The 13,404-nt window shown below is 40.3% G+C and overlaps 1 protein-coding gene across 1 annotated transcript in view; it reads left to right on the top strand.

Annotated features, from left to right (window-relative positions):
- SCIN (scinderin) overlaps positions 1 to 13,404 on the top strand; it is a gene marked incomplete at its 5' end in the record, with an annotated part of 81,142 nt that overhangs the window by 45,892 nt on the left and 21,846 nt on the right. The window contains 5 exons of the mRNA XM_082632479.1: positions 819 to 951; positions 1,354 to 1,442; positions 2,257 to 2,472; positions 5,095 to 5,216; positions 11,093 to 11,183. Coding sequence (XP_082488605.1) covers positions 819 to 951; positions 1,354 to 1,442; positions 2,257 to 2,472; positions 5,095 to 5,216; positions 11,093 to 11,183 — 651 coding nt within the window. The remainder of the gene's footprint in view (positions 1 to 818; positions 952 to 1,353; positions 1,443 to 2,256; positions 2,473 to 5,094; positions 5,217 to 11,092; positions 11,184 to 13,404) is intronic.

Here is a 13,404-nt window from a genome sequence, read left to right as displayed (position 1 = left end):
TGGGCCCGTGAGCCATGGCTGCTGAGCCTGCCCGTCCGGAGCCTGTGCTCCACAACGGGAGAGGCCACAGCAGTGAGAGGCCTGCGTACCGCAAAAAAAAAAAAAAAAAAAAAAAAAAATATATATATATATATATATATTCTGTAGTCATTTACAAACTTCAAGAGTCTAGGTAAGTTTACTTGTGACACAATTTTATTTGTGACAGATGATATTTACTTTGATAATTTACACAAAGTATTTAAATAAATTGAGGTAAATTACAGGCCCCATATTGAAAAAAATCTGTAAGCATAAACTGTAATGTATCCATGCCTTCCCTAGCACAATGTCTGGCATATGATAGTACTCAGTAAATGTTGAATGAATGAACGTTTAAGCTTTAGCTTTTTGTATGAGTGCAGTGAGTGTAAGGTTATCACCTATTTAAAAGAGTGTTGTATTAAAAAAAATTAAGAAATAATCTTGTTAAAGTTGTGTGGTGCCTAGTATATATGAAATCACAACAAACCTTATCCATTATTATTCATTATTATTTTCTGTGTTGAAACTTAACTTTTTATTAGTAATACTTTTACCCCAAAGGACTTTAAAAAAGCCTTTCTAAGGGTATAACTGGGTTCATGGGGTTTTTCGTTTGTTTGTTTTCTTTGAAAGAGCTTTGTTGAGATATAATTTACAGATTATAAAGTTTATCCATTTAAAGTGTACAATTCAGTGGTTTTTATTACATGTACAGAGTCGTGCAGCCATCACCATGATCAAAGAGTTTAGAACATATTGATCATCCCCAAGCAAGCTCATGGTTTTCATGTTAGGTTTCAGATGCCAGTGGCTCCATGAAGTTGAGCACGGTGGCAGAAGAAAACCCCTTCTCCATGGCGATGCTGCTTTCTGAAGAATGCTTCATTTTGGACCACGGTGCTGCAAAACAGGTTTTTGTATGGAAAGGTAAAAAATGCCATTGGTATTGTTGATGTACTTCAGATTTATACATACTTCTTCGGAAAGGTAAATAAAACATCTTTTCTGACTTAAAAAAACCTTACCTTTCTGCATGATCTGTAAAATGCAGACATCAAAACCATATTTTCTTCCTACCAGCATTATTTACCAGGGATGATGGGGTGAAAGAAAGCCTTTGGGCACTATAAAAAGAATCTTTTTTATACAGAGTGTTCATTACAATATTGTTAAATATATTTAGTATACTAGGAAAATTTTGCTATTCTTTCAGGGTTGTAGTTAAATTCAATTATAATTATGTTTATTTTTTGGTGCACAAATATTTCTTAATCATATAATACCTTGCTTCTCTGAAATTCTGTCTCTTTCATATATCTTGCATGTTAGGTAGAGATGCTAATCCCCAGGAGAGAAAGGCTGCCATGAAGATAGCTGAAGAATTCCTAGAACAAATGCATTATTCTACTCATACTCAGGTATATGTGGAAATGAACTGGCTAGAAAAAACGTTTTTAAACATGGGAGCTCATGACATCGCCACAAAACTCAAGAAAGAATTTGGTTCAAAATAACTTATGCACGGAAGTCATTCTCACGTGTGTGCCATGCGTCCCTAGAACTATATCTGTGTGGAGGATGGAATTTTGCAGAAATTGGAGATCAGACCTTCCACAGGACTTTGTGATGAGAATAAGAACACATCCACTTCCTCCACAGCCTTTAAGTCTAGATGATCAACCACAACTGAATTAACTGAGAGCATTTATCAGTTATTCCTTAGAGCAATTTGTATAGACATGGGCTAATGCCCAGAGAATATTTGCCTTCATGGAGATCAACATAGACACTGGATAGTTGCTCTTCTTTTCTGAATCGCTCAGCCTCATCTTTGCTCTTCATTTTTATGTCCTGGCACAAGTAGCACAATGAGATCATTTCTGTCAGGTCACAGACATCTTATGAACCTAGTGTAGGAAAACAGTCAAACTTATTTGACTGTAATGATAACATACGAAATAACTTTATTCTTCTCTCAAACATCCAGATTCAGTGGCAATTACTTTAGCTGTAAGAAAAAAAAAAAGCCAGGTTGCATTGTTTTAGCTTCGTATTTGATAACCTTCCCTTTTGCATTCAATTAAGGATCCCAGCTTCTAAGTTTACATCTGTCATCACAAAAAACAGAATCATCTTTGCATTTCCTCAGTTTTTTTCTCCACTACTAGATTAGTGTTTTTCCTTGGTCTCTTATTTTTCTTTTTATAATTATTATTATTTTTTAAATTTCAGATTCAAGTTCTTCCAGAAGGAGGTGAAACACCAATCTTCAAACAGTTCTTTAAGGACTGGAGAGATAAAGATCAGAGTAATGGCTTTGGGAAAGTATATGTCACAGAGAAAGTGGCTCAAATAAAACAAATTCCATTTGACGCCTCAAAATTACACAGTTCTCCACCAGTGGCAGCCCAGCATAATATGGTGGATGATGGTTCCGGCAAAGTGGAGGTATTTACATGTTTTTGTTCATTTGTTTGTCCTTGTCAAGCCCGCTTATGGCAAGATATGTGGAAATATAACTTCAGGAAACTACAAACTTTGTAAATTGTGAATTTTTATTATTAATAAAAATGGTTCAAGACTGTATATTAAACCAGGGAGTTTAAAGCTGCAAGAGCTGTTGTTTGACCTTCTGTCCTAGTTTACAGTGTGTGTGCAGAGATTCTAAGAAGTTAGGCGATTTGTGCAAGATCACCTAATTATCACCTTAGAGGCCTCCATGGAACCCAGCCATCTCCATCTTGTTTCCTGGTCCAGAAATGCTCCTGCTCTTGGAACTGGGATTGTCCAGTGAGGACGCATTGCTCCAAAAGCACCCACTACATAAGTTTGTCCTTCCCTTGCACCGTAGAGGCATTCACAAAGGCACATTGGGCATGTGTCATGTGCCAAAATCACAGATAATTTTAGAGCATTCAAATTGAGTTTGTTGGTTATTGTTTTTTTTTTTTTTTTTTTTTTTTTTGCGGTACACGGGCCCTTTACCACCACGGCCTCTCCCGCTGCGGAGCACAGTCTCCAGATGCACAGGCTCAGCGGCCATGGCTCACGGGCCCAGCCGCTCCGCGGCATGTGGGATCTTCCTGGACCGGGGCACGAACCTGCATCCCCTGCATTGGCAGGCAGACTCTCAACCACTGCGCCACCAGGGAAGCCCGGTTATTGCTATTTTTTGACAAAAATTGTTAAAACCCTCCTAAGAATTCTCCCTAACTAAAATCTCTTGACATTTAATATGCTGTTGGGTCACCTAACTTAAGGGAAACTGGATAATGTCACTTCCATTCTAGAATATGTTGGTGGCTCTCCACAGTCTTCCTGGGAACGTCCATCCTCAGGTGGGCCTCCCGGACCTCCATGATTGACCCTTGCTCTCTGCACCTCAGCCTTCCACAGCCTTGAGCACTCCTCCCCTCTGCCATGTGGCTGACATTCCCATTCCTCCTTTGTAACTCCGTTAAGTCACAAGCTGCACCTCTTCCGAGAAGCCTTCCCTCCACACTGAAATGACCTTACTCCGTGCTCAAGCCATAAGTAATATTCTTCATAGAATTTATCATATAAGTACTACAGAATTGTTCATTTACTTACAGGTTTCTCCTCCCAGACCTCTTGTCAGTTCCTTGAGGGAGGGAATTGAATAATTTATCTCTCTATTCCCAGGGCTTATCACAATGCTTGGACCAAAGTATATAGTAAAAAGATTTAAAAGTTTTTTCTCTTTTCAAAGACATGAAGTGTGAATCTAAGCCGTGCAGGGGTTGGGGGAACTGCAAAGGGAGAAGTGCCCCACCCCGCCCCTGACCATGATCGCTGTCAGAGGGGTATTAGCTCCTGGGGCTGGGTCTGTCTTCTGCTCAGACATCCTTTTCTAGAGCTCAACACAGCCAGCAGACCCCGTGGCAAGCGTGGCTCCCAGCACCAAGTGTGTCCCAGCTGCAGTCTCCACGCTAGGGCACAGCATCTCTGAGACGCCCTCCCATGCCATGCCAGGGATATTAACATCCAGGGCTTTCTCTAGGTTTTTGGGTTTAGCCAGGCCATGCTGCCATTGTGCCTCTGGGATGGCGTGGGAAGGCTGCTCTCTGAAAACTCTGCACTTGCTCATCTCCTTATTTCAAAGCAAAGGGTCCGTCCTGAGCCTCCCCAGGACCCAGACAGGACGGTGCTTACACACATAGTGCCTGCAGTCTCTCACTCAACTGTTACTTTCCCGTTTCATTGACAACTCTCATCTCTCCAACCTTTAATCTTTAATTAAAAGTGTCTTTAATCTGTGACGAGGATAAGGAAATAGAAAATAACTAGTTCTGCCTGCTTTTTTATTTTTTATTTTTTTTCAGTACACGGGCCTCTCACTGCTGTGGCCTCTCCCGTTGCGGAGCACAGGCTCCGGACACGCAGGCCCAGCGGCCATGGTTCATGGGCCCAGCCGCTCTGCGGCATGTGGGATCTTCCTGGACTGGGGCACGAACCCATGTCCCCTGCATCAGCAGGTGGACTCTCAACCACTGCGCCACCAGGGAAGCCCTGCCTGCTTTTATCTTTATCAGCCTCATGCCTAGATGGTGGCTTTTGAAAATAGAAGTCATGCAATTGGTATTTTTATTATTTGGTCCAATCTGCCACTCTTACCTGGGAAAACAATAGTCTCATGGCTTAAAACACAGGGAAAAAGAAATTAAAAAAAAATTACTTCCCAACTGATGAAAAATTTTATGTAAGTTAAGAGATGTATTTCTGAGTGGAATATTTCAGTTTGTTATTCCACTGGAGTGTCATGTTATTTACACTAATCGATCAAACAATATGTATTTATTAATCAACAGGCTCAGAACTGAGCTAAGTACTGTAAAGGGTACAAAAGAACTATAAGTGCTTAAAAAGTCAATAACCAAATTGCCAAATTGATAAAAATTTCTTCCCGTTGCTTAATTTGTAAACTAGTTAGAAAAGTAATTTAAAAGTTGCTTAATGACAAATCTAAACCAAAATGTTTTTTAAACCTCTGAGAAGTATCGTTAGATCAAGAAAAGTTTGATTTTGGTATACATATTTCATTACTTTTAGATTTGGCGTGTAGAAAACAATGGTAGGATCGAAATTGACCGAAACTCGTATGGTGAATTCTATGGTGGTGACTGCTACATTATACTCTACACTTATCCCAGAGGACAGATTATCTACACCTGGTAAGTCTCCCTCTTTCATAAGATCTCAAGTTCTGTAGAGGTCACATTTTGCTCCAGAGTTAAATTTCATTAAATTCTGTGCAATGGGGGTAGAATTATCCTATAAATACGCCAGTGAGGTTTGTATAACATGCAAGTAGTATTCTTTCGATATGATTTTGACTGTATTCTGTAGCTGCTGTCCACAAGCAGGAGGGGTTAGATAAGTGTCATCCTTTCTAATCTAGGAGAAAGGTTTTGATAGCCCAAGGGTAGTGTTCCTTTAGTGGATATGCAGTTGAATAACTCATCTCCTATGCAAGCTAACACTCCAACTGGCATCAGGTACCATGTCTTCTTGTTGTTAAAATTCACAGAGCCCATCTTGATTGGAGCTGCAACATTTCAATGATGCAAATCCTCTCAGGCATGTATATAATTTATGATTCTATTTCATACTCCAGAGACCTCAAATTGATGCATCCTTATTCTTTGTCTTCATGAAATTCATAGCAGTAATGTAGAAAAATCCCATTGCATCCATATCTCGTATGATGTTTGCATAATGACTTGAGTTAATTGAAGGTTAAATTTACTTAAAGTCAGTGCCAATAGGGAGTGTCCAACCAAGTAAGTGAAGTACACATAGCATGCTAGACTGTTCCAAAGGGACGGGGATTCTGCAACAAATCATGCAATGTGGGATTCTCAAACTTTTTTTTTTTTTTTTGCGGTACGCAAGCCTCTCACTGCTGTGGCCTCTCCCGTTGCGGAGCACAGGCTCCGGACGCGCAGGCTCAGCGGCCATGGCTCACGGGCCCAGCCGCTCCGCGGCATGTGGGATCTTCCCGGACCGGGGCACAAACCCGTGTCCCCTGCATCGGCAGGTGGACTCTCAACCACTGCACCACCAGGGAAGCCCTCAAACTTTTTTTTAAGTGAAATCAGGAAAAGTAGAATATTTCTGAGAAGACTGAGAAAAAGAAAAGAATTTTCAAAAAAGATCTTAAAGCTGAGGGGTGTAGGCCAAAGGTGCAAGGGTGAAGCAGGATCCTGCCTTTGCCTACATGGTGACGGCAATCTTCAGGGAACATATTGAATGTATGCAGACTCAGGTGTCTGCTGATATCGTGACATTTCTCTCTGGTGAGCGTCCCACCAGATGACAGAGACATCTGTCCACACAGTGTGACCACTTAACACTTATACTGGCCAGTGCCTTGAGCTTAACCAAGTAAAGGAGATGGGATGATTTTCCCTATCCCATAGTTCTTGGTACCCAAAGGGTGGTCTGTGAACCAAAAGCATGGGCATCACTAGGGAGCTGGTTAGAAAAATGTCAGGCCCACTCTTTGATCCACTAAAGCAGAACCTGCATTTTAACAAGATCTCAGGATGATTCATATGCACTTTAATGATTGACAGGCAGTGCCTTAGGCAGTGGTTCCCAACACTAGCTGCACATACTAACCTGGACAGTTTTTCACAAATCCAAACGCCTGGCCCCCACTTTACACCAAATAACGGTGGTGGTAGGACTCCTGAGATTCTAATGTACACTGTGGCATTAATGAGAACCACTGTGTCCAGGGACATTTCTGACTCCACAGTCACATCATATCCTGTCAAAGATGAATGTATTTAGCTATTTAGCTCTATGTTTAAGATGCCATCTTCATACTAACCATTTTTTTGAGCAGCATGTTTGTGCCAGCAAAGTGCTAGATGTTTCCATGTATTATCTTTCTTCCTCACAACCAGATTATTTTCAAGTGAAAGGTAAAGATACAAAAGGAAGGAGGACTTAGGCAGATGAAGTAATTTAACCCAAGGTCACAACTCTTGTAACTGGTGAAGCAACATTTCACACCTTGATCTGCAGCTCTCTTTAAGGCCTGTGTGCAGCTATACCTTGGTAGAAGCTGTGTCCTTATTTTGCAATTTCCTTTTCTAAAATTTTAATTCAGAGAAGTGTGTGCAAAGCGTGACATTTGTGGGGATAAATTTATTGTTCCGAGTCAGCTTTTCTTTTACATTCTGTTTCTTGTTCTTCCTCTTAATTCTTTTTGGTATGTGAAAAATATACTTAATTGTAGCACTCAGATCAAAGAAGAAAGACTAAATAAGTAATTCAAGAGAATGTTTTGAGGAATTAGCAATTTGTAATCCATATCAATTGCTATGTGGATATAAATAAAACAGATTAAATCAGGTCATAAATTTTAAACGCAGTAGCTATTCCTTCAGTTGTACGAAAGTATTCATAGAGCGCTTTCTACGTGCCAAGCACTGAGCTAGATACTAAAGTGGTGAAAAAAAGATACTAAAGTGGTGAGAAAAAAAAAAAACGTTGCCCAAGAATTTATACTTTAAAGAGAGAAAGATGATTATCAGGCATTTCAATGAAATATGAAGGGTTTAAGATAAAACCAAGCTGAGTGATCTTTGGGGAATTAGGGACAGACACTCAAGCTAACTCCTAGGCTATTGGTGAAGGGCTCTTAGAAGTGACATCTACGTGGGAGCAAAAATGGGAGCGATAAAAGCAAGCAAATAGGGAAGTTGTTCCAAGCAATGCAGGGAAAATCGTGCTCTACTCGGTTAGTAACGATGTATGGCTAGAGCAAAGTTAAGGAGCAAAAGATAAAACCAGAGAAATTAGAAGGAGCCAAATGGTGAATGGCCTTGTAACTATCCTGGGGAAGATGAACTTTATTTTCAGGGCATTGGGAGCCAAAGAGTTCGCACAGGGGAGTAACATGATTGGTTTCCATCTTAGAGAAATTATTCTGGTTAACATCTAAAGAATGGACTGGTGGGAGATTGATGGCAGAGAGACCATTGGAGTTTGTTGCAGTAATCCAACTGAATGATAATATGGCCAGAGTTCAGTGTAAGGGAGGGAAAGGATGGGCAAGTGTGCAAAGTATTAATGAGATGACATCTGAATGACTGGTTACAGGGAACGGAGAAGATGACTGAGTCAAGGGTGGCCCCAGATTTCTGGTCTGTGCACAAGTGGGTAGTGTTTTATTCGCTGAGATAAGGAACTCAGGAGGAGGACAAGTTTGGTCCTCACTGTAAAGAAATCAAAGAGAAAAAGAAGATGAAAATATGTCACATTTTTACTTGTCATGACCTTTAGGCTAGGACTGGGGCTAGGGGAGGGGGTCATTTAGTTTTCTTTCAGTTTGATGTGTTCAAGGTTTCTGTGATGAGAATGTATGACTTTTTGAGATATCAAGAATATAAGTTAGATGCTTGAGTCCTCTTGTGAATTTTTGTCATTTAATATCATGGATGTTAAATATATCAGTTTGTTAATATTGTATGGTTTGCAGAACTTTGAAAACTTCCATAAAGGTAGCAAAGAGGCATTTAGAAAATGCCTCTTGAAGACTAGGCTTCAAATTAAACAGCTTTCCAGTTTATGTGATAATTTCAATGCAGGGATGTAAATAGGTTAAATCCAAGAGGCAGAGTTGAAAGTGACAAACTAGAATTAAATCACTTTGTCTCTTTATTCCTGAAACCACTTATATTCTAAAATGATAGGAGAAAAATAATTTCAGCAGTGATCTTTTCTCTGAAATGTCAAGTAGTTGAAATTGAACAAACTTTGAACAGTGGCGATGATGAGTCTCTTGAAGCAGTAAATTCCATTTTCATGCAGCATTTATTTTTAATGAGTAACAAGCACCACAGATTTATAAAGAAGAAATCATATCAAAGTCGATTGCTTTTCTTCCCCCAGGCACAGGGTTTCAAAATTAGAGGTGAAGAGCAACTTTATTATATCTTGATGGCAGTGGAGTCCTTGACCTCCTGGGTCATAGATCAATAAAGCAAATTGGTTTGAATCTGTGTGGATGGAAGCATGAGTCACTTTGACAGGAAGAGGAAGAAGGGCTCGAGATGAACAGTGAAATATTTATTAAGAGTGTCAAATGGCAAAAGTTTGGTGAGGGTTTTCAGTTTTGCTGGTTGAAATACTCCAGGAAAAAAAACAGTAAAATGGTGACAAAAGTTTGGTAATGTAGTCTATTAGTTAGTTGAATTTTTTTCCTGCAGAAAAAAAAAAAGGAAATGAAGAAACATCCAAGAAGTTGCAGATGTGAGGAAGGAAGGACAGGCGATAACAGACCCTGGTGTTTCCTCAGCTCTGTGTTACTCCCCAGCTGGTGCTCCCAGTGGCTCCTGGAATTGTTTGCTAGCATGATAAGCTCATGGAAAATTTAGGCTATTAGCATTAAAAGACTGTATATTGGGAGCTTCCCTGGTGGCGCAGTGGTTGAGAGTCCGCCTGCCGATGCAGGGGAAACGGGTTCGTGCCCCGGTCTGGGAAGATCCCACATGCCGCGGAGCGGCTGGGCCCGTGAGCCATGGCCGCTGGGCCTGTGCGTCCGGAGTCTGTGCTCCGCAACGGAAGAAGCCACAACAGTGAAAGGCCCACATACCGCAAAAAAAAAAAAAAAAAAAAAAGACTGTATATTTATGGGTGCCTTTGTTATGAAAAGCATTTTTTATTTTTTTAAACGTATGCCTGACATGAACATATCCTTTCTTTTTTTTTTGCACCCCACTGTGGAACATTTTTATATCAATCACTTGACTCTGTTGGTGCAATGAAATATTCTGAGATAAATGAGACGTGCTCCCTGAATTCTGTGTTTTGCGGGGGGTGTCTGTGTGTGTTGCCCAGGTTGGGAGGCTATTGTTAACCTGTTCTGGGTATGGAACAGGTAGCTCACTCTCAAACCTTCAGAAGAAAGGATATAATTAATTTTCAAAATCCAGTTCCAGGATTAGTGTTCTTCCTGCTAACCCCTAGTCACACAAACATAGGAGGATTGGCTCCAAACAATGCTCAGTGCTTTCACTGGCTTTTCCCTCCCACAAAGTCATCAAACAAGCAGATCTCCCAGAGGTAGCTATATAAATTAAGCCAGTGATTGGAGTTATAGCCACAAGCTACCCTAGAAAGAGAAGTTGCAAATGAACTGGATGAATTGATTCATTGACTCTTTTGGTTTTTTTTGGCTGTGTTGGGTCTTTGTTGCAGCACGTGGGCTTCTCTCTAGTTGCAGTGTGCAGGATTTCTCTCTCTAGTTGTGGCACGCCGGCTCCAGGGCGCATGAGCTCTGTAGTTTGTGGCATGTGGGCTGTCTCATTGAGGCGTGAGCTCAGTAGTTGTAGCACACGGTCTTAGTTGCCCCGTGGCATGTGGGATCCCAGTTCCCTGACCAGGGATCGCACCTGTGTCCCCTGCATTGGAAGGCGGATTCTTTACCACTGGACCACCAGGGAAGACCCGACTCATTGATCCTTATCTGGGTCACTGGTAGTTTAGCTTCTTTTATGGTTTTATTTAAAATATCTTTAAAGAATTGCTAGAATGACAAAATGGGGCTTCACCATTGCCTACTTCTGATGATTATTTTCTTGATTTTTCTGGGTCCACCCATTTGCTACTATGATCACCAAATATTCATGGAAAGATAAAGTACTTCTAATATCCAGCCTAATAGATTTGGCTCGTATTCTACTCAAATGGATTATTTTCACTGTGAAGATGGTTTCCCAAAATAGGCACCTCCAACTTGAAATCAGACAGAATTGACTACTTAGCGAAGTAATTATGGAACTAAAAATGGACCTATGAAATGGAGATTAAAGAAACCTATCATATGTAGTTCTAAACAATACATGGGATAGTTCATGGCTCAATGTTAGTTAAGTACTTTAAAAAAAACAATAACTTCTATGACTTTATCATGTCAAAACAGCTGGTTTCTTCTTGATCTTTCATAATAACTTAAGTTTCTACTTGAAATGCCTATATTAGAAGGTCTTAAAACTTAAATACAAACTAATTTATTTTACTTTGGTTTCTCCAGGCAAGGAGCAAATGCTACGAGGGATGAGCTGACGACCTCCGCATTCCTGACCGTTCAGTTGGATAGATCCCTTGGAGGACAGGCTGTGCAGGTTGGGATATTTTCACCCCAAAACTTAAACAAGTTAAAGTTTTCTTAGCCCAGTGTCTAGTTAAAACCCTTTTCCCAAGTTGGGATGGGAATTTGACACTTTCTAAATATTATCTTTTTTTCATTTTAGAATTTAAATATTCCTATTCTCATGCCATACTCGTTCTCTCAGATTCTGGAAAAGAGGGAGCAAACAAAGTTTAAAAAACAGAAACAAAAATAAACTATTAACAGATTTAAGAGCCCCAAAGAATCATTCCTTTAGAATCATATCATGCTATTAAAACTGTTCTACCTGAGTTATCACTTCCAGGTGATCACTTTCCAGTTTTCAAATCTTTATAAATGTGTAATGGCTTCTTCAAAGGTAGAAAGTAATTAGAAAAGTAAGTCCAATACTTTAGTACATAAAAATTGAGATGTGGAGAGTGAATATGGTCTTCCAGCTGGTTTTCTTTTTTTTCTTCTTTTTTTTTTTTTTTTTTTGCGGTACACGGGCCTCTCACTGTTGTGGCCTCTCCCGTTGCGGAGCACAGGCTCTGGATGCGCAGGCCCAGCGGCCATGGCTCACGGGCCCAGCCGCTCCGCGGCATATGGGATCCCCCCAGACCGGGGCACGAACCCGTATCCCCTGCATGGGCAGGCGGACTCTCAACCACTGCGCCACCAGGGAGGCCCCCAGCTGGTTTTCTTTCCTTCTTGGATTTTAGTTCCTAAATAAAGCAAGTTAGACCTAAATTTAAAGGTGCATATTAACTTTTAAAAAATTAACTTTGTTAATTGTTAATTAACAAATTAACAAGATGATGGATTTCTGTAAATGCACTAACTCCCCATGAAGTTCCCCATGAACTATTACATTCATTTCTTTTTTTTGAATTTTATTTTATTTATTTTTTATACAGCAGGTTCTTATTAGTTATCTGTTTTATATATATTAGTGTATACATGTCAATCCCAATCTCCCAATTCATCCCACCACCCCCGCTTTCCCCCCTTGGTGTCCATATGTTTGTTCACTACATCTGTGTCTCTATTTCTGCCCTGCAAACTGGTTTGTCTGCACCATTTTTCTAGATTCCATATACATGTGTTAATATACGATATTTGTTTATCTCTTTCTGACTTCTTTCACTCTGTATGACAGTCTCTAGGTCCATCCATGTCTCTACAAATGACCCAATTTCATTCCTTTTTATGGCTGAGTAATATTCCATTGTATATATGTACCATATCTTCTTTATCCATTCGTCTCTCGATGGGCATTTAGGTTGCTTCCATGACCTGGCTATTGTAAATAGTGCTGCAGTGAACAGTGGGGTGCATGTGTCTTTTTGAATTATGGTTTTCTCTGGGTATATGCCCAGTAGTGGGATTGCTGGGTCATATGGTAATTCTATTTTTAGTTTTTTAAGGAACCTCTATACTATTCTCCATAGTGGCTGTATCAATTTACATTCCCACCAACAGTGCAAGAGGGTTCTCTTTTCTCCATACCCGCTCCAGCATTTGTTGTTTGTAGATTTTCTTTTTTTTTTTTTTTTTTTTGCGGTTCACGGGCCTCTCACTGTTGTGGCCTCTCCCATTGCGGAGCACAGGCTCCGGACACGCAGGCTCAGCAGCCATGGCTCACGGGCCCAGCCGCTCCACGGCATGTGGGATCTTCCCGGACCGGGGCACGAACCCATGTCCCCTGCATCGGCAAGCGGACTCTCAACCACTGCGCCACCAGGGAAACCCTGTAGATTTTCTGATGATGGCCATTCTAACCAGTGTGAGGTGATACCTCATTGTAGTTTTGATTTGTATTTCTCTAATGATTAGTGATGTTGAGCAGCTTTTCATGTGCCTCTTAGCCATCTGTATGTCTTCTTTGGAGAAATGTCTATTTAGGTCTTCTGCACATTTTTTGATTGGGTTGTTTTTTTTTTAATATTGAACTGCATGAGCTGTTTATATATTTTAGAGATTAATCCTTTGTCCGTTGATTCGTTTGCAAATATTTTCTCCCATTCTGAGGGTTGTCATTTTGTCTTGTCTATAGTTTACTTTGCTGTGCAAAAGCTTTTAGGTTTCATTAGATCCCATTTGTTTATTTTTGTTTTTATTTCCATTACTCTAGGAGGTGGGTCAAAAAGATCTTGCTGTGATTTATGTCAAAGAGTGTTCTGCCTATGTTTTCCTCTAAGAGTTTTATAGTGTCCGGTCTGACATTTAGGTCT

Source organism: Mesoplodon mirus (assembly GCF_964341445.2).
Source record: "Mesoplodon mirus genome assembly, chromosome: 9".
Classification (NCBI taxonomy): domain Eukaryota; kingdom Metazoa; phylum Chordata; class Mammalia; order Artiodactyla; family Ziphiidae; genus Mesoplodon; species Mesoplodon mirus.
Note: the sequence above shows the minus strand (reverse complement) of the source record. Positions and strands in the feature narration are given on the sequence as shown.